The 21,416-nt window shown below is 43.0% G+C and overlaps 2 protein-coding genes across 9 annotated transcripts in view; one reads left to right on the forward strand and one right to left on the reverse strand.

Annotated features, from left to right (window-relative positions):
- The first annotated feature begins 125 nt into the window (after window positions 1–125).
- On the forward strand, window positions 126–5,202 carry GNRH1 (gonadotropin releasing hormone 1). Of its 4 annotated transcripts, XM_019622611.3 has the most exons (4): window positions 126–2,079; window positions 2,522–2,663; window positions 3,345–3,440; window positions 4,947–5,202. In XM_019622611.3, the coding sequence occupies exons 2-4, from the start codon at window positions 2,523–2,525 to the stop codon at window positions 4,986–4,988; spliced, it is 279 nt and encodes a 92-aa protein (XP_019478156.1). In that variant the 5' UTR covers window positions 126–2,079; window position 2,522; the 3' UTR covers window positions 4,989–5,202. The 4 variants fall into 4 exon arrangements, with proteins under 4 accessions (XP_019478156.1, XP_019478155.1, XP_085064591.1 ...); XM_019622610.3 differs by having other exon boundaries at window positions 126–2,663; XM_085208465.1 differs by having other exon boundaries at window positions 3,345–5,202.
- Window positions 5,203–5,351: 149 nt separating this feature from the next.
- DOCK5 (dedicator of cytokinesis 5) overlaps window positions 5,352–21,416 on the reverse strand; it is an 89,756-nt gene continuing 73,691 nt past the window's right edge. For 4 of the 5 annotated variants that reach the window (XM_085208461.1, XM_085208460.1, XM_085208458.1 and 1 more), the window contains 11 exons: window positions 20,849–20,930; window positions 20,559–20,643; window positions 19,851–19,937; window positions 19,542–19,718; window positions 17,703–17,786; window positions 16,857–16,994; window positions 16,590–16,756; window positions 15,934–16,111; window positions 13,459–13,600; window positions 12,276–12,391; window positions 5,352–10,152 (listed from right to left, as the gene is read on the reverse strand). In XM_085208461.1, the coding sequence (XP_085064587.1) occupies window positions 10,051–10,152; window positions 12,276–12,391; window positions 13,459–13,600; window positions 15,934–16,111; window positions 16,590–16,756; window positions 16,857–16,994; window positions 17,703–17,786; window positions 19,542–19,718; window positions 19,851–19,937; window positions 20,559–20,643; window positions 20,849–20,930 (1,358 nt within the window). In that variant the 3' untranslated portion in view covers window positions 5,352–10,050. The remainder of the gene's footprint in view (window positions 10,153–12,275; window positions 12,392–13,458; window positions 13,601–15,933; window positions 16,112–16,589; window positions 16,757–16,856; window positions 16,995–17,702; window positions 17,787–19,541; window positions 19,719–19,850; window positions 19,938–20,558; window positions 20,644–20,848; window positions 20,931–21,416) is intronic. The other variant, XM_085208459.1, reaches the window with a different exon arrangement.

The raw sequence follows: 21,416 nt of genomic DNA on the forward strand, positions 1-21,416 counted from the left end.
ACTTAGAAGGACAAGAAGTTAGAAAAGATGCTGGATCTTAAAATTCACCTCTGCTTGTATACAAGCTGTAGCTAAAGTTGGATTTTACCTTTCATGAGACCCTTAGCCTGCATTTGTATGTGCTCTCTCAAAAGGACTACTTGGCATGTACTTAATTACTTACTTCATGAGAAGACAGAATTTTAGACATCTCTCTTTTTGAGCAGGCAGTTTGTGCTCTATGGCAGAAAGTATAGAGTTTTTATGCTCAAGAATAAAGTTTACCTGTTAGAAAAGCAAACACAAGACATGCAGAAAGTCAACATCTAGGAGCAATTCTGGAGAGTCTGTGCCAACCATATTTACCAGTGGCTGAAACTGAAGAGAAGTCACGTGCAAAAGCCAGCTCTGCTCTTTGATTTCTGCTGACTGAAGCTCTCCCAGACCTTGGATCAGCCTTCCACATGGGCTCCACCTCTGCCAAAATCAGGGTCCTTTGTTGGTTTCCATTACATGGGGCTGTAGAAGTATTTGTGGGCAACCAGAACCAGCTGTAGTCTTCTCCCCAACCTCCCACCTCCTTTATGTAACTTGGGACCGTGGCCCAGAGTGGAACATGAGACAGGAACAGCTTGCTCACTGCTGTGCTTCCTTCCTGATGTGCTTCAGGAGCAGCTCTAAGGAGACCCACTGAGAAGCACAGCTGCTGGCAGCCAGCGAGGGCAGGTTGGCAGACTTGGCTTCCCCTGGTGGGTTAATAAGAGGTGCAATTACCTGGCTAAGCAGCCCCCTTCCCTTCTTTAAATGCCATCTTTCAGGATGAGCAAAATCTTCCATTTCCTTTGTAATGTTAATTTCTGCTAGGAAGAGCAGGGAAGGAAGTAGTCATAAAACAAAATCTCCCTTCTCAAGTGATCTGCCTACGCTAAAGTAACCTTTCTCCCACTGAAACCAACTATTTTCACAGCTTGATCAGTTCATCAGCTGAACCACTGCTGGCTCTTCTTGCTGTGAGTAGGAGCATTACAGCAGGAATTACTCTTTGCTACAGTCACTAAATCCTCCTTCAACTATTTACTTATTAAATTACATTTAAGCCATTAATCTCAACGAGGTCACGGGGCAGGAAGAGAGGATGTTTAAAGACCACTAAACATGATACACCCAACTGCACGTAAAACAGTGCAAAGCAAGACAGAACAGTGGACAGGTGGATAAAAAAAATCAGGTTTCTGCCATCAAAATTGTTGAATTAGAGTTCTGAATGCAGATGGCTACCATGACCTCTTCAAAAGCTGCAGTGCACGAAGTTTCAAGAACAAAAAAGCTCCATAAGTGTTTTGATGCCTAACTTCACACACCCATATATATGTGTGTATCTCTATATACATACACATACATATGAATAGGATTCTCCATTACCTGTACACAGAGGGTCCTATTCAAGCAGGAGAGCCCCTTCCTCAGCACGTTCACAACCTCATCATCGTGTCTATTTGATCCATTTAGTACTGCTTTGCATGTTATAGAGCACAGAATGTGAAGGCATTTTCATTTAAGCATTAAGGACTTATAAAGAGCATGCAAAATGCCACGTGCTTGTGCAACCTCTTGTTTATGCACCGAAGGTCTGTTTCCTTCTGATCTAGAGAGAATAAACCGAATTCCTCATCCATTTCAACCCCTGTAAGACACTCTTCAGAAATTCAAACCCACACAAGAGCTTTTGCTTATTGCTAAAAAACCAGAAGCCATTGAAAGACCATCTATTTTCCATGGGGCAACGGCAGCCAGCTAGGTTTGAACATCAGGTTTATGGCCTCTTAAAAGGAAAGCTGTAACTTTCACGGCTCTAAGAGAAAACAGCCGTAGGTAACAGCTACACCCAGCTGCTCCAATTATGTGCTTTACTTCTTTAGTACACGACAGCAACTTTAAGAACAAAATTGCAGTCCGTAGGATAGAATGAGGCAGCGTTACCTGCTGTGAAGGGTTTGGTGGTGGGGTGGCTGGATATAAAGGGAGACAAGAAGCCAACGCACAGGACATTTTCCAGCGAAGAAGAGTTGGAGCAGTTCTGCAGCCTCTCTCAGCAAGCAGGTAATGTACTTGAACAGCCATATCCATTCCACCTTTTCAGTCCTCACAGATGCTTGCACTGGAAGGAACTTGCATTAGAAAGCACTGCAAAGAGCTCTTCTTAGAACAGAAACTGGCTACACCAAACCCGTCTGCCAAACATCAGCAGGGATTTTCACTGAACCTTTGAGGTCCAGGCGTTCCCAAAGCTCTGAAAGGGCGCTCAAAAATCCTAATTTAGATCTCTATCCAAACGTCTCGGATGTCAGATCTCTCTGTGATGATCTAATCCATGCTCTGAGGGGCTCAGAACCCAGCTGTGACCCACGCGTAGGCACAGTGCCACCGGGGTGCAGGGGTCAGAGCTGAAGATCCACTCCAAAAACTTTCCCATGATTCTGTAAGATAAAAATTGAGCTGTGATGACACAGGTCCAGAAATACGCTTTGTTCTCTCATCACAGAATGGAGAAGGCCAGGAAGATCTCGGTTGGTGTCCTCCTGTTTACCACGTCTGTGGCAATCTGCTTGGCTCAACACTGGTCTTATGGCCTGCAACCGGGAGGAAAAAGGAATGTCGAAAATCTGGTGGAATCATTTCAAGAGGTAAGTTCAGGACTGTAAAACAGCTCTTGTTTTTGCTCCGATCCCTTATCTGTACTAGATGCAAGCAAAAAGCCATATGGCAGTATCAGAGGTGACAGACTATACCGGGAGCCTCTCTCTCTCAGCACACTTGTGTGTGTCATACAATACACGTGTAGACTTTGTGTCAAGTAGGAACTGGAAAGCAGATCGTGCCGTGGTGGTACAGGGACCACTGAGAGCCTTGCACACACAGCAGTGCTTCTGTGACAGACAAAAAGCTTCGTCAGTTTGCTCTAAAGGAGGGATGGAAGTGTGATTCCAGGTCAAACCTGATTTCACCATCCCTTGCTTGAGCTGCCCTTCTGATCAGCTGCTTTGTGCCAACACCCATCCATCTCCGTGAGAAGGTGGCAATGGCAGCTGGTGTGGGATTCGATGGAAAGTGCTTCACTGAAGGACTCAAACCACAGAGCAGATGGGAAAGGTTCTGTCCACCAATGGTTTTTCTTATGATTTCTAATATTCCACGTGTACTCCCTTGTAATTACAATTCCAACGTTCTACAGCTGCTATAGCACGTGTAACATGTAGGAAACAGGTAAATGCAACTGTGCAGTAGAAACTTCGCCTTTAACCTAGGGAGATTTGCCTTAGGAGAAAAATCTATTTTCATGAAGGCTGTGTTTATTCCCCATTCAGATTGCAAACGAAATGGAAAATCTTGGGGAAGCGCAGAAGGCTGAATGCCCTGGATCATACCAGCATCCCAGCCTGAGCAATCTGAAGGAAACCATGGTAAGTAGCGTGGATTTTCTCTTATTGCTGTGGGAAAATCTCAGACCAGTCCAGGCTGGGAAAGCATGGGGTGGAGGTGTGTGAGTGGTGGGGGAGAAGAGGCAGGAAAGCTTAGTTCACACGTGGCAATCCCAGCTTTGCATCACTCTCAGTATGTCCGAGTTATGGCGCTAGAATATGACCACATTAATCTTGATGCTCTGCTGTAACTATGTCATTACTTACTGAATTAAAACCAAAATAAAGCCAAGCACGTACTTCCTTCATACAAATGTAGGCAGCAATCGCAGATGCTCAACTTCAAAGGCACGCTCTGCCAGCTGAAGGATTGAGCCATATGGAAGTGCTGCTCCCAAGGTCCCTGGACTGGGAAATGTATTTTCCATTAGATGCTCTAATGCAGTGACAGCAGAGACTTCACATACACACGATCTGCCACAGAAACAACACTCTCAAGCAGAAGAGTGCTCTTCAAACAATATAGCAGCACCTTGACCTGCCCAGATGGTCCTCACTTTCTGGGAAACATCTCTGAGTCGTCCTGAAGTCGTAACTCTTCATCTCCAACTAATTTTTGAAGCCCAAACAAAAAAATTTCAATTACATAACTCTCACTTCTGAATACACACTCAAACACACATCTGGCCTACCTTGCTCCTGCGGTATAGCCTGAAATGTGTGGCTTGCTTACTTCTAGCTGCTTAATGATGCTGAGAACGAATTAAAGCTTTTCCAGATGTAGGTTTTCCAACGTTAACACATTGCTGAAGTTGACACGGGAACATTATGCAAAGAGAGGGGAGGTGTCAGGAAACAAACCAGCCCATGGAAATAGCTTTTCAGATTGCCTTCATCACTTCCTGGAGCTGCCAGTAGTGAGCACAGAAATACAATGAGCTGAGATACAAAAGGGAAAGAATAACATAGCGAGTACCTCTACCCAAAGCACCTTGGGCTTTCAGTTCCAAGGGAACAACATAAATAGATGCACAAATAGGAGACCAGGTCCAGCAGGATGTGACGCAGGAACTCTGTTTCCATTCAAAAAGAACTGATGTATACAGAGATGGGAATGGGACAACTGTCCCACCCTGTAACACTTCTGCAAGCAAAGCTTTCTTCTGCTTGGTATCTTGGCCAGCTGCTTAAGTTGACAGAGACATTTTGCATAGTGATGCTTTGTGTAAGGTCATGCCAAAGCGGAGTGTTCTGCAGCTGCTGGGCTGCCCTCTAAAAGCTGCTGTGGCCATGGGCCCCTTAACAGATGTAAAGCTGGTCACGGACTTTGGGATGAAAAGGGCTATTATAAGTGTCAGTTACATTATACTGCATGATCAGATCCATGGGCAGGTGCAGAGAGATCATGTCGGGTCAGATTTATGTCATTCTAATCCTCCTTCCAACGGAGACCTCAGTAGGAATATGTTAGCATCTGAGCAGGCTTTAAAATTCCATCATCAAAGTTCTTTCTTCTCTTTTAAAATAATATATGGTGTGTGCTTACAGGCAAGTCTGATCGAAGGAGAAGCCAGAAGAAAGAAGATTTAAATGCACAAATCCAACAACAGACTCAGAATAAAATTTCAAAGCAATGTTGAAAACAGATCCTCCTGCCTCTGCTTTGATTGCAATATGTGAATAAGTATGTGAAATTAGTTGGGAATAGTGGAAGATACCGTTGTCTAGACAACTTGCTTGTAGGTAAAAGAAAACCTGGAGGGGGAATCAGCTCTATGGGGTTGGCTTTGCATTCTATAATGCAAACTTGGCAGTGACAACTTTTGTTTCACACCCACACACAATGCCTGGGCATTGTCTGATCTCAACAGTAATACAACTTCATTACGAATTACAAATAATTTTACTGCTGGAATGGAATTCTGCTCACACATCAGCAGATCACACATGAAAGACTTTTGTATGCTTCATTTTTTTTACTGGTTCACACATAAAAACTACATTTATATTAAAAAGGTATTTACAAACTTTACAATAGTTAATACATTAAAAAAAAATTATACACCTTGCTTTACAGATCTAGTGAATCCTATGCCATTTACTCAGAGAGATGCAGCCTCCTTTCCCCACCTCCTACCCTTCTTTCAGAGCCAGTTTAAAAGCCATATTTTCTGCTGCTTCAACTGCAGAGGATGAAAAGAGGAAAAAAGGATTTGCAGCCTGGAGAGGTGGCTGTTTCCTAACTAAACCATCACACAGAGCATCTCTAAATGTTAACAAGGACGTGTTACACAACACCCACGTTCTCCTGAACTCAAGACAAACACGTCCTGTGGTTCCTCATGTCATTAAAATCTTTACAATACCAACAGGGAACGACTACATCCATTGACACCATGGATGCTGGGGTCGTATCACACCAGGAACCTCACTCTGCTCTAACTGGGATATCCATCCTCACATCAAAACCAGTTAAATACACTCTGTAATGCATTGTGAAGATTAATGAGAACATTAACAGGAGCAGAATTGGGTGAACCTCACGTGCTTCTGAACAGCCCACCTCCCGCTGTGCAAGAAATGAAATCACATCTATGTGTGGTTTGTTTTTTCCTGACTCAGTCCCAGGAAAAGCTCATGCCATTCCACTAGATAACGTACTCTGCAATGGTAAACATAAGATAGAGAAGTTTTTAATTAAAAGAAACAAAAAAAATGGTAGCCAGTAGTAGTCAGGAATGTTTTTACATTTGAGAAAAAGGTTACAGTTAAGTTACAGACATTTCAAAACTTCTTATTTCCATTTACAACTATAAGAATAAATAAGGAGAGGAATTCTGAGCCATTATCACTACAGGTTCAACCTGCTGCTCACGGGCTGCACAGCGTGGTGGGGTTGGATACAGGTTCTCAACAACTGCTACATGCACACGATGGCATTTCTGCTGCTGCAGATCACAGAGCTGCTCTCAGTGGAATCGGTGTCCTTTCCTAATCCAATAATCCACTGAAATGGAAAGCTGTCTGTTTCTCTCTTCCCTGATGTGGATTAGAGCCTGTAACATTTTTAAAGGAATTTATCACAGCGTGACGAGTTTTAATTAAAAGCTCCAGAAAACAAGTGCTGAGCATATTTCTCCAAAGGAAAAAAAAAGATCCTCTCTCTGACTTGAAATTCACCACTAGCTGTGGACAGCACGGATTTGAGATGGGATTCAGATCTGGTCTCCTCTGCAGACTGCATATTGCACCCGATCTTATCCAAAGCAAGGAGCTCGGTACAAATGCCACTGTTTGCTTTCACTTCTGCTGCGTGGAGATCAGCATACGGATAATGGACTCCCATTTTCAGTCCTGTGCTTTCAATGGCATTGAGTGATGTGAAAAACTGATTCTCATCTTGAAAATGAATTACTGAGATCTTAAACAGTCTCTGAAGATTAAGTATCAGAACTTGTAGCAAAGAGCAGAACATTTTAATTTAAAAAAAAAAGTTTTAAAATCGGAGGCCTGGTAGAATTTTGCACTAAATTCTCCTTAATTAAAACCAGCCAGGCCCTGTGCTTACACACTTAAATGCCCAATTGCTTTTAAAAACCCAACACTGAGGACAATGCTGTTTTCCAAAACTGGCCCAAAGGCCCGCATCACTCGGGCACAGCACAGAAATCCCATCGTGCAGCTCTGTGGAGGCTCTGCTGACTTGTATCAGCTAAGAACAGAACTCTTCACAGCCAGTAATACTGACTGGCAGGCAGAACCAAACATCCTCAGGTTCAAAAGCATTGCATAAAGGGACACTGAAGAACTATTCCCAAGGTCAGGCTTCCCCCAGGCCTTTCTGCATGGACTAGCTTCCTGCTGCAGGAAAAATACCCACTGGCTGCACAAGGTACATCTACAAGTTGAAGTTAATAAAACAGATCAGAAAAGCGGGGAATTATGACTCAAATGCCACTTAGAATTGAAACAACCAATCCAGATCACTGTGCTGTCAGCCCATGAGAAGCCTCCAGCTGAGCTTCCTGCTGCCTTACCAAAGGAGTTAAAAGCAAACCTGCTCTGGAAAGGAAAAGCACCTCAGAATGAGGGAGCAGGCAGATACAAAGGCAAGGCACTGAATTACAAACGGTGGTGTTAAGGTACAGGTTTCTATCACTCACACCTCACCCTACCTGAAGACAAAAGTTCTTGTTCAAGGGAAGAGCTTCAGAGGATCCTTTAGTTTGTGCAACAGCAGCAGAAGGGAGACAGTGCTTACAAGTGGGACAAGTGGACAAAAAGGAAGGATGAGAAAACCCTGTGGTGCTCCAGTCAGGCAGCATCTGTGGTCAGGAATGTAACACAGAGCTGACAAGTCCTACAACACACAGCAGAGGCACTGAAACATGCTCAGGTTGTCCAGAAAGGTTTCAAAGATTTCCCCTGAGAAGGCAACAGCCCAGAAGACAATTGCATGTGAGCTACTGTGAGCACAACTGTGACTGCAGTGCAACTTCCCCGACGTCTCCATCCTGCTCTGTGATGGGAATCTGATCTGACCCCTTAATGAGTGCAATCTGTTTGCAGAGCCATACACGCAGCAAAATAAATGCAGCTCCTGCAGGTTTCCTTAACTGGAGTCACACAGAAGGCAAAGGAAGCATAAGAACAAGCGAAAGGGCAACTTTGGTCCTCACAGCAAGAATAGGGTTTCTTTCTTTTTTACCTGAAAAGGAGTTTAAACCTAATTAAAGCCTATCTCAAACAACTTGAGATTTTCAGTAAGGCAATAAAGCTCATTTAAGTCACGTGAGCAGAAGATTGGTGCAGTGGTCTGTAAAAAAAAGAAACAAGCCACAGCAAAACAAAACAAAAAAATGGTACCTTTGAGCAACATCCCCAGCAGGGATTTAAATGCATCTCCATAAATTACACCCAATAATCAGGAGCTTAATGACAGTGACAGGTAACAAGCAGTATTGTTTGCTGGATGAAATAAATGTGGCACCAAGTGGCAGTGACAACTCTGGGGGGATATATAAGAAATAATTATGCTGCTTGAAAAGATAACAGTGATGTTCCTCACAAGCAATGAGTTCCGAAATGGGGAGTTTAGGAAGATCCTGATCCACACAGCAAGAAAAGGCTGCTGAAGCTCTTGCTGGGATGATCTAGATAATTCTGTGGTAGAACAGTGCTGAAATGCACGCTGCAAGACAACTTTCTGTTGAACTTCCTTCCAGCTTAAGTACTGCACAAAGCCCATCTGGTCCATATGGAGTAAAGATATTTGTGCTCTATCTTTGGTCACTATAGAGCTGAGGAAAGGCAGGAATTTTAAAAGGTTAAAACCCAAGATCAGGACATTTTTCTTCTTCAGAATAAATAAAATGAAAAAACTTGTTGACATCCTGAGAGAGCAGGAAATAAATAACTAAGAGAGAATAATTAAGCAGATTAATAACATACTTATAAATAACATAATTATCTTGTTCTCCAAAGGAAAAAAAAGCTGCAGAGCTGGAATAATCCAAGCAACAGGAAGCACGGTGGTTGATTGTCAAGTCTTCCACAAGTCCCAGATCCAAGTGGTTCCTTCAAGTCTAGTGGCTGTGAACAACTCAGACCAAGGGAGGCTACAAAACAAAGTGCAAGTACTGCCCTAAATGGGGACGGGGAGAGGGAGGATGATGTTTATTTCTATTTGTAAGGATCTAGCCAGCCAAAGTGTTACAGTACACACTCCATCCTCCCCAAGTTGCTGGTATCAATACAGTGCTGGTATCAACACAACCTCTATCCATTCCAAGACATTCACAGGAGAAAAGTCACTTTCTACGCCCTATTTGAAAAGCATAAAGATGAAGTCTTTGTCCCAGGTGCAAAACAAAGTAGCAACACAACAAAGGAAGGGATATCAGCTGCTCTGTAGTGTTAAAACCAGAACCAACAGTGAAACTATAATTAAGTACTGGCAAACCTAAACTCTCCATTGGGAGTGAGCAACTGCCACTACTTGAGCAGAGACGTGTAAGGCAGAACGTCTGCACTTCATCTTCAATACATGTGATGAGTAGCAGAAAAGAGGTTTCTTATCCTGCTAACAGTGCTCAGGTCTCTGCCTGCAATCACGAATCTTAGGAGACCACACATCACACACCAACACCTGACACTGCACGGCTGCAATCCGTCTCACTTCATGCAAATCAGGACTTGACTACAGCGACAGGAGGAGGGATTTGTGCTTTAGCATAAAGCTGGAATGAACCCACGTGAAAATACTGCAGAACACGTCTCATACTGGTGTGGCTTACCTCAGTTAAGCCCTGGTTTCAAATCACTACTGTGATAGTTTCACATTAGGAACGAGCTGCTGAAATTGCATCAGTGAAAAAAATTCAGGATAGACAAGGCTAATATAAGAATTCCAGTAGGCTGACTTCTTCCCTTCTGTGATTAGTGTCTCATTAGTGGAAAAATAAATCAGAGGTTGGGAATATAGTTACACTCAGAGTTCCTTTTGCTATTTCCCAGGGAGAACTTCAATGGAAGTGAATGGAATGGCAACTGAGATCACTAGTCTTTAGGATAGAAAACCCCAGCACATCAGTGAAGAGAAAGCAGCCATCTCTCTTCAGGTACTTGCTGTTAGACAAGCAAGTAATAATCCTCACTGCAATCCTTGCTCTGACGAGAGGACACTGGATTTTCTGGTTTTTGGGGGTGGAGGGGGAGGTTTGGATTCACGTCTGCTGGGCAGTGGTGGAGCAACCTGAGAAGATAAAACGAAGACACACGGGAAAAACAAACCATTACCAGGCAAGTAAAGACATTTGGCTTGACCAAACAGAAACAAAGCAAAAACTCCTGTTCTTCCTGATTGTTCTTTCAGGATCACATCCCTGAATTCATCCTTTCAGTTCTTCGTGCAATCAATGAGAGGGGCAAAGAAGGACACATCCCCCAGAGATAATAAAACAGATGTGTTTTAGTTGTTAGAGAAATCTTTAGTGGTAAATATGCTTTGCTTGCTTCCGATCCACAGCCTGATTGAGTCAGTTATTTGCCCAGTGTCCCAAGTTTTATCAGTAAAATGGAAATAAATCCATTTCTTGGGGTTTCAGGATTCAACCATTTTTATCTTGCTGGCTTGACCTCCTGGTGAACTGCACCACACACCAAAGGGATGTAAAATGCTTCCAAATCAGAAAGGTGCAACTAACTCCATAAACAGAAAGAACAGAAAGTTCTGCTAAAAAAAGCCACACAATTCCTGCCCAACACATGGGGTTGTGGAATTCTTGTTGTTCTTGCACAAAACCACACTAAATGGGTCTTTTGAAGTTGGCTCTTTGCTTGTTTCAAGGCACATCCTGGAAACACATGAAAAATGAAGGCCAGGTGAAGAAGAAACTCACGTGGTTCACTTCTTGTTTAGCTGAAACCACCAAGATTTCATGACTATTTTAACCAAATAAGGACACACTCAACTTTACATCAACAGCAAAAGGAGTAAAACGCCTCAGAAAACACTTCTACGATCTCTCTTTACAGCCCTTCAAATTCATCCCATTTGGCTATAAGCCAAGGTCAACGTTGTGAGCCAGAGCATGTTAGTAATTAGTTTTCTTACAAGACTCAAGGGAAGGGGGCTCTTTCATTAATCCTCTTGAACCAGCAACTCCCACAGCATCCCCAGGGCTGCCACATTTCCGCCATCCACACCACCTACATCAGTTACAGTGCCCCTTCTGAGAAAAACAGTCTACTTGCAAATGTAGGTCTGAGCAGAAAACATCCCACTTATCCCACATGTCAAGACTTGATGCCATTGTCAGTGTGAAATAAATGATCAACTGCTGCACTGTCTTTCTGTGATGTGGAAGTAACGTATTTGGGAAGTGTCATCACTCTTCAAATTCACTATTTTTGGTGAAAATCCGTATCTTGTTACTTAGGTACTCCACAATTGTAAATAGCACTGGGAAAGACATTGCTGTCACAGCTCCAAAAGGAACTGTGCTGCACAGTGGTAAGCAACTACTTTCATATCAGAAGCAGCAACATTTCAGGGGCTGGTGAAATGATTTTGACACAACTGATGTCTCCAACGCTGATTATCTGACATTTTTGCCTGGCTGAGGCATTTTACTCAAGGTTGAAGCTCTGAGTTCCAGATAAGTTGCTTTTCTACGATAAACAACCTTCCCAAGATGGGATGTTTCTCTTCGAAGACCTAAGAATGCCATAAATAAGAAACTAAAAGGACAGACATCCCTGAGATGAGGCACAAATCCAGAACAGGAACCAATCAGAAGAGATTAAGTGCCCTTGTGCCAATTATGGATGAAGCAAGGAGTGGGATACCTCCCCAAACAGCCACAGAAGAGCCCCACACAAGAGCAGAAGACTCAACTATGCTATGTAACCTTGTTCTTACATAACCCTTTGAATATTTAACAGGTGTGAGTTATGCATTAGGAAGGCATATAGCGAAAACATTTTGACTACTAACAGAAACCGGTGCAAAGATTTGGGGTGCTGGACTTATTCTGTGCAGGGCACAAGGTGGAATATTTCCACAAATCCATCTCCGGCAGCATGTAAACCAGATTACTGTACTATTCTACATGTTGATCATATTTTGGAAAATCTTCCCTGCCCCACCCCACACAGTTTGCCTAATCAAGGACAGCACAGTCACCACTTGAAAATGGGGCTGCATTTGACAGCGCTCTCTCAAAACTTCTTATTCTTCTGTGGTTTCAGGGGGTGAACCAGTAAAACGACTAGACAAGTTCCAAGCAGCACCATCTGAGAAGCAGCTTGGCAAATTCCACTGGTGTCTTTCTCAAATGCTGCCTTCCAGAGAAATGTCAGCTCTCATTTCCTTACCTCCACAGAGTTCCTCGGGTTGCTATTCTCATAGGGTTTGCTCTTGGGAGGAGGTGGGGGTGGGGTGCTCTGCAGGCAAGCAGCTGGCAATCCATCCGACTGCAATGAGGGAAAACCTAGAAGAAGAGTAAGACAAGACATTAAAGTAGGAGGAAAAGGAGTGGGAAAATGAATTGACCATGTATTTGTTCTAGCAGCCAAATCTGAAAAGAGACGTCAACGCAGAATCAAAGTTTTATCTCCCTCAAGTTCAAAATGCCCCAAAGAATTCTGTCTCCATCAAATGAATCTAAGCTTATGTGAAAAATGCATGCCTGAGAGAACAGAAAATTGAATCCATTATCACATCTGCAATGTTCGCTGGGGTTTCCTTTCAGCCAGGACCTCAACCTGAGAATTCACTTTGATTTTAACTCCAGTTGATGGGGTAGATAAGTACTGAAACTTCAGAAGAATTCTTGGGAAGCTGTCCTGCTACTAATGGCAATTAGAACTGCTTGCTATGAGGTTTTGTATTCCTTTCACAGATCTCTCTTTTAGTATTACTTCTACATTTGTTTGTATTCCTGGTTCTCTCCTCCCTACTCCCTTACCCCAATATTTTTTGTTTTAAACCTCCCATACAGGTTTTATGCTCTTCACTTTGTTATTCAGAAACATTGGATTCTGAATTTATATCCAGGTAAGAAGAAGATCCTACATATCACTTTCTATCAATTTAAGAAACAGAGCAGTAGTAGAGTGAGAAACTTCACACCAAGAACAGCAAGGAAACCAGGAGTGGTGAGAATACAGCTGCATTTTTACCTTGGCCATTTATTCATATGTTGCTTCAGAATTAATGACACAGCCTAGCGGAGGTTTGTTAATTCTTCAAGATAAACTCTTCCTTCAAGTGTAACATTACCTAGGTGAGTGCTCAAGCTGCAGAGCATTATCTCCTTTAAAATGTTTAACAAAGCCTGCAGGGTTGTGCTATTCAGCCAGAAACCTGCTCAGAACCCAAACAAAGTGACCAAGCAGCATCGATGCAATTCCCTTCAGTGGATTCACTGCAGGTGTTCCAACAGTGTGTTTTGTTATCATCCCACTTGATTTACTTCCCTCCTTCCCTTCCCAGTGAGGTGACCTCAGCAAAGTTACGTTAACCCATACTGCTCAACTGCTGTATTGCAGAACTTACTGTGGGTTCTTGGGGTTTTGGGAGTGATGGGTGGTGGGCTGAGAGGCGTTGACTGCTGGAGAGAAGAACTCTGAAGCAAAGTCAGCCTGTTGTCTCCTAACTGAAGACTCTTTGGCCTTTGAGCTTTTCCTGACGTGCTCTGCTTAAAACAAAGAGTAAACAAAGCCTTTAGGAGTCAGCAAAGTTGCTGCACACATATCAGATCATCAGACCTGTCACAAAGGCACCAAGATGCTCCAGGAGAGCTGTGTGTAAGAGAGAAAGGTGCATTCAGGTGAAACCACAACTCTGGCTAAGCCATCTCAAAAGGCATCCACTGTGCTCCTGTGACACGTTCAGAATTCTCTGGGACCTCAGGAAACGGGTAGCAATATTAAACAGTTTTTAATGACATCAATATATACAGTAAAAAAGGAAGATGCCAGGGAAGGAAACCTACGGCCAGTTTAAAGAGGAGCTGGCACCCAGCATCTTTGAGGACCTCTTCCCAAAGCCTCGACCAGCTGACTGTTAAATGGCTGTAATGACATCTACGTACTGCTGCCAAGGGGTAAACTGAGCCACTCCAACTGTCACAAGTGCTACAGCTGTGCAGGGGTCCTTAGGTGGACAACCCAACACCACACTCAGCTTGGTGGTAACTGCAGTGATAGGTGGTGCTTTGGCCAGGTCGACTCAGAGTGCCTCCAATTAGCAAACCTGCCTCCTCACAGTGCTGTTAATTAAAAGTGTCAGTAAGACAAGAGACATCAAAAGCTTCATTCGGCCATCAGAGTTCCACCTCAATCCCCATGCCCAGGTTTCCTAACAGCACTGCATGCCTGAACACAGAGGCAGCCAAAAGGACTTTCCAGCCAAGTAGACAAAGGCGAAATTTATTCTTTCTGAACATGGACCGGAGAGTCCTGAACATATCCAAACCTCTTTAAGTATTATTTATTGCTTTACAGAGAAGGCTGTGATGCTTACATACGTAATTAAACTCACTGAACTCCTGGAGATCAATTCTCACTGAGCAATTCTCACTGCACATTAAGGAGTGCACATTGGTGTGCAGTGAATATAAAACGAACAGAGCCCAAAGCTGCTGGACATACAGTAAGCCTTTGGTTCCCTCTGGCTTTCTGGCTCCCACACAGCTTATTCAAGAGCTGCATAAAATCACTCTGCCTGATTCCTGTGCTGCACAACGCAGACATGGAACAAACCAGCTATTAAAAAAAGCTTTCTGTATACTTTGCAACGTTCCTCAGCATGAGTATAACCCTTAACTGCTCATATACTTCTGTAAGCTTATCACACCTGCAACATGTCCTCAGAGAGATGGTGGGAAGGGTGGGTGGGTGTTCTGGTTTGCATCTCTCAGCTCTCTGCAAAGCAAAGTCTTGCACACACTTGCCTTACTGTCCCAGGGAACCGGTCAATAATACAGGCTTTCTGCCAGAAACTTTCCATCTAGCTTTACTTAATGAAGCAATCAGCAGCTGACCTCACAGTTTGTGGGTTAAACCCATTTAATTCAACAGCACCATTTCCAAAGGCAGAGGGCCAGGCCTCCTGAATCACTAATATTTACAATCCCAGATTTTCCTATCAACACCAAATGGCAAGATTCTAGAACTACACTTCCCCTTTTCAGAAATATCCTGGCAGCATCGCTCAGATTTGATGAGAATTTCTCAGTCTATAGCAACATAACCCATTCCTGCTAGATCCAGCTGAGGCCTGGTCAAGAAAAGGGAATCAGAGGAGCTGATGGGTTTTTATTATTTATACGACTTGTGTTGTGTCAAATCACTATCACTGAGCCACCAGCTTAAATACTAACACGTCTCATTATTGCATACTCTCTGACAGTGCAACGCAGCCTTAGCTATAGGGGTGTAATTCTCTTTTATTCTTCTTTTGCAAAAACCTTTCTCACAGAATAAACACTCCTGCTCTCATGCAGGAGGTCTGGAGCACAGTGCAGACTTGGAAAACCTGTTTCTCAAAGTGCCAAGCTAATGACCTAACTAGCATACCATCTTTTTTCATCTCCCAAAAGAACCAAACTGATGCAGTACATTTGATTTGTGCAGTGATGCTGACTGACAGCAGCTGAACATCTGGCTTGCCAGCTGCATTTTTGTGTGGGCTAGCAATATCTGCTTGCTCCAATACAAACAGAACAATTCTACACAGCTCTGAGTGTATTGGAGTCCTCCATCTCCTAGAAGAAATGAGAGAATTGAGATGAAACATCAGTGTCTCATGCTTCCAGTTTTTGTACTTTAAGTCAAACTGCAGATTGGTCTGTGACACAAATATTCCAAATAAAAAGGCAGGAATTACTCAGATGACCAAGCTTTTGGTATTTGAACCCCTCCCATTATTTAATGAAATTCCCAATGACAAACATGGCTGAAAGGAATGGAAACACAAATCTCCTGCTGGGATTTTATTACTGCTGTTCTTCTCTTGTTGTTGCATTACCATTTTGGAAGTCAGTTCCATTTCTGGCTCCTTCTCCACGATAACTTGAGACTTGCTGATACTCCATTCCTTCCGCTTCAGTTTGCAAATCCTGTTATCACCATCTTCTTTCACGGGCAGTTCTTCAGCTCTGGAAGCTGTTGATATTCTTCTCTCCAAGAGAGGCTCCAGGATTGATCTTCAGCCCACCCCAAAGGAGTGAAAGAACAAAATATTACTCCATCATCAGACATTCCATGTTCTGTCAAAAATCCATTCTCTCTTATTTTGCGGAACAGATTACCATGAAAAACTGAACTAGGGCCATGGAATTTTCAGCGAAATTTGTTCTTCTCAGTTGCTTGAGCAATTTTGACTATTCTTTTTTTAAAGATAGAGTGCGATCCACTGGCAGAGGGAGCCAGACAGGCATTTTATGATTAAACCTGCCGTTCATTTTAAGAGTAACTAATTCATAGAATTAGACAGAACGGCCTGGGTTAGAAGGGACCCCAACAATCACCAAGTTCCAGCCCCCCAGCCACAGGCAGGGCCACCAACCTCCAGATCTGCTACTAGACCAGGTTTTTCTAATTACGTTAGGCAAATCTCATCTTTTGAAAGAAACAAACCCGTTCTAGCAAAGGCATATCTCTACCCAAAGGCTGACTACTCACCCATCTGAACCCGGCCTGGAGGAAGTGCTATCAGATGACGTGGAAGATGTAGAGACCACAGAAGAGGCCACAGATGTGACAGAGAGCCGTCTCAGCGTGGAAGACATGATGTAGGGCAACACGACAGAGCCGGACCTGCTTGGTTTCCTTTCGGTCAGGGAGGGAGGCTGCAGAGAAACACATCCATGACAAATCACACAATGTGAATTCAGAAGCTGTATGGGCAGAGTCGTGTTTCTTCGAGGCAAAACATCAGACTTTGCTTACCAAAGTTATTACACCGTACTGCTTCTCCACCTTCTTCTTCAGCTCTTTGAAGCAGGCTGTCAGTCTTTCGTGCAGAGGCTTCAGCTGCTCTGTCAGCTTCTCGCCATGGATTCTTATTCCCTCTGCTAACAATGGCATCTGAGAGCAGGAGCAACATAAAGATATGAAAGGGCAAATCTGATCTCCTGCAAGGAATCTTCTATGCATGTCATACAGATACAAGCAAAGGACTTGAATCAGTATGTTTTAAGTTTGCAGAGGAGAAAAAAGCAATCAAAGTATTCAGTTACTGACTCATAACTTGTGATACTACAATAACCTGACATCTGTTTGAGTTGTGTGTGTATTACCAAGAAATACGAACCCTGTCTACACCAATGGTTCCCTCTTCCACACTCAGATTCCATATTCTGCTTTGGGAAACATGGCACGTTAAACATTCAGGCATCACAGCTCAGCTTCCAGAGCTGTGTGACTGTGAAGCAGCTTCACCTGCACTCTGCTGGATCAGAGGTATACACAAACTGGTCTGTGGGGCCATTTACAGATCTGCAAATTTAGGGCAATTTTTCATTGCTATGCAGATGAAAACAGACAACTTTCAATGGTCAGGCTGAGAAAACATTAGGCCTAATGACTTCAGGAAAAGTTAACATGTTTTGTAAGTGTACATGCAACATTCTAGGCCACAATTTTAGAATATGACTACTCTTAAAATAAAAATCAATTCTACACATATAGAGATTGCTCTCAGAGTATCCAGTTGCATTTTCTCCCTCCAAAAACGATGCTGGAAAAACACCTGCACTCATACATAGCACATCTCTATCTTTGCCAAGGTGATACCTGTAGAGCAATCAATTGCTTAAGCAGTTCAATTTTATCTTGATCTTCAGGATGCTCTTGAAGATATTTCTCTGTGAAAAAGGCCTGAAACAAAGGGAGAAGATGATTTAGACATGATGCTGTTTGCAAAGCCAGCTTTTCAATGAAGATTTCATTATATTGTCAGTGAAAACTGTAAGTTACAAAACTCCCTTCTGCTGGTATTGGCTTGAATAATCAAAGCTACATTACTTGTCACCCAAACACGAGTAGCAGAATCAGTCTCAGTGTGTTCTCACCTTGTTTTCAGCACTCAATGACCTACAGTACACAAAGATATGCAAAGAACTGGAGTCTCAGGAAGGTGAACAGAACAGTGTTCCCTATGGATTCCTTGAGATCTAACCTTTAAATCCTGAAGTACAACACTTTCATATGGGTTTTGCTACAAAGAGACAGTAGAAATAAGACTGCTGAGATTCTGACTCGCAGTTTAGCACCCTTAGTCCACACTTCCCATGTATCTGCCTTCAGACCAACTGAATTTGGCAATGGTTTAAAAGCTGAACAAAAACATACAGACTTCCCTCGACTGAAATGCTAAAATTGTGCCAACTCACCCCATGTGCTGCAGAGCATCGCACTGAGATGTATCACAATTCCCAGTCAGAAGAATTTCATTTTTCTTTTCCTAGATAAAATCCTTTATAATTTTCCACTTGGTTTCCAAACACGCTCTCTGATCTATTTCAGCCTTTGCATGTGTTTCTAAGTTCTGCACTCCATTAACTGGACTGCATGCACAAGTGTTTGCAGGGCTAGAGGTAGGATTCGGCGTAGGATGTCAAGAGGAGGTGAGCCACGAAGGGATGGCTGGGTAAGTCCCAATGGATTTTTCTTGAAAGTGTTTAATTATTGCAAGGAGGCACATGTTAAAAATGCAGACTTTGGCTTTTGGCTACGATGAAACAATTAAAACTTTTTAGCCGCCCACAAAAGCCGAATGTTCTGCAGTGATCTCTAGTTGAAATAGGAAAATGTGAACCAGAAATGAGTATTTCCAGATGTGGTTACAGATACTTTGTGTTTCCTAGTTTTAACTGCTTTCCCACTTTCGTAATTCTAAACTTTATGTCAACCTTAATTCGTGAAATGGGAGGATTCAGGGCCAAATTCACCACTGGTGAAGCATGCAGCTCTAGTTATACCCCAGATATTTCAGATCCTCTCCTATTCAACTTTTTCACTTCATTTTGTGTGACTGCAACACATTTGAGAGGAATTAAACATCTTTTAACACCATCCATTCAGTTCAGTGAAATAAGCAACGCATTTCTTGCTCGGGAGATCATAGCTAAATATTGGGAATAAACAGCTTAAGTTAACGTCGCAGAAGGAAGGAACTCACACCATGTCAACTGAATAACTGAATAAACATGGATGAGAAACATTCCCTCTCTTTTTTTCTTCTTTTTCCCCCTGAAATACGTGCTCTTTTCTGCAACACTGTAATGAGAGATGATTTGCTGGACAGAAAAATCTTCACTTACCTTTCCATTCTGTATTAATGGACAAATGTTATCTATTTGGCTTCTATTTCTTGCACTGCTCGTTGGGCTAAGCACCTCACCACGCTCCCACAAGGCAGGGCCACATTATCACCACCAATGTAAATATGGCCTCAAAGAGGAGGCCTACTCCTTAACTCTGTGGCAGTGCACACCACTAAAACTTAACACTGAAACACTCAACACTACATCTGAGTAACTGCTGAAAACTCAACCTTGATGTCCCACGCTTCAATCCAGACCTCCAACACTGAGGAAGTCACACTGAGCTACCAATAAATGTGAAAAAGACCTTTTCATAGTTGGTGTATCCCCCCATGACCGCCGGGTCCACGATCCCATTGAGGAGCATGGAGAGAGGATGCACAGGAAGGCTCCGGTCCCAGACATGCTGTTGGACAATGTTGCTGATTTTCTCATTGGTGAGCTCCATCGTTTCTATGGCGTTCTCCAATGGGCTGATCTCTTCCTGGGAGAAAGTAGGAGAAGACAAATTATTGGTGTGCCCTACCATTGGTGGAACAGATAGCCCTGAGTCTGGAAAGACTTCATCCCACGAAAGATCACAGAGGGTGAAAAACAACCTATGTGCAGAACTCACCGTTGAAACCTGTCTGACTTCAAACCACTTGAGGATGCCTGGAAACGAATACGCTGTCGTGTAGGTTGTCCTTTCTATCCACATAGTCTGGAAGGAAAAAATTACAAGATCTAACGAAAACATTGGTCTTGCAATTCAATCCTCTTCTGCACTACAGCATGGAACGTGGGCTTCCAGCACTAAGCTGGCAAGATTTACACAATAACATTCATTTTCACTGAGTGGGGTTTTGGCAAGAAATGGTATCAACACAGGCAGCAGAAGGCAGTTGTCTTCCACATAAACCACTACTAGAGACACGATTATGGTACATTTAGCCAGAGTCGAATGCAATATGCCCAACCACTACATGTGAGCCAGAGAATGCCTCACAGACAGCAAGGAAATATGCTATTAACCTACACCCAAGGCTCACTCTCCACTGCACAGCTTAAAAGTTGGCCTGAAGTTGATCCTTCATAGTCAAATGTTGGCCTCTTTAAGGACAGCTGCATCACCCACAGGCAATAGCAGGCACCAGCAGACACCAGACCACACTCTGTAGAATGTTATGGTTAAAAAACACAGTAGTTGTGGATCCCACATCAAGGACTTGAGCACAGGTATAGAATACCTCAGTATATCACATTATCTTTGCATTCACATATCTTTGTTTTCACATACAGCACAGACAACTGAGGCAGCTGGCACTAAAACTGAAGGACTCACAGCAAATTCGTTCTCTGGGTCCTTTTCTCCTTTTCTGAATGGTCGTGAGTGTGTGAACTGCTGCACCTCGTTTGCTCTGTAGTAGCTACAAAGAAGCAGAGACATTAGTGAGTTTTCTCATCACCCATCTTCCTTACATCACTATTCTTCTGTTGCCCCTCAAAAATAATTAAGTTTAGACTGGAACAGGATACAAATTCACATGAGACAAACAGACACTCCATCTCAGTGTAGTGACTACACTGAGAAAAATACAGAGGACGTGTTGAGAGAAAAGGAAAAGAAATTACTTTAGGATCTGCTCAGGAACAGGTTTGTCCTTATAATTAGGTGGCAGGTTCATCACAGGCTTCACTATAAAGCACTGCACATCTGAGATGCTACAGTTAAGGATGAAAAACTACAAATTCTTTTGGGAAAAGAGAATGGGGGAGAAAAGTGCCCTTTCTGTTTTCATCAAACATCAGATTTCTCAATAATTCCCTATGCTCTTGTCACGTTTGAAGAGAAATACTTAGTGTTGATCAGTGATAACAGAAATCACATTGCTTGTTGTGGTCAGTATGCTACGCATGAACTAAAAGTCCTGAAAAAGATAAGGGCTAAATGAATGCTTCCAACTAGATAAATTCCCCTGGTGAAATGCATGGGAAGCCTGGGTGCTAAAGATTTCTACCTCAGGGACAGGAGGACAGGATTCTGTACAAGGTTCTGTAATGCATGCATCCATCTCCTCCCTCTACCTGCCCAGTTATCTGTCAGATTCTTCCAGGACAGTGCAAATGCTGCCCATGCAATTCCTAGATCAATAAAGCGACTTGTTTTTAACCAATGAACACCTATGCCATCTTCATCTTC

The sequence above is a fragment of the Meleagris gallopavo genome, chromosome 24 (genome assembly GCF_905368555.1).
Source record: "Meleagris gallopavo chromosome 24, MGAL_WU_HG_1.1, whole genome shotgun sequence".
In the NCBI taxonomy this organism is placed as follows: Eukaryota; Metazoa; Chordata; class Aves; order Galliformes; family Phasianidae; genus Meleagris; species Meleagris gallopavo.

Coding starts and splice junctions, on each gene's coding strand:
- GNRH1 (XM_085208464.1), top strand. CDS start 2,481: ATGACACAGGTCCAGAAATACGCTTTGTTCTCTCATCACAGAATGGAG. Junction 2,664..3,344: donor TGGTGGAATCATTTCAAGAG/GTAAGTTCAGGA, acceptor TTCCCCATTCAG/ATTGCAAACGAAATGGAAAA.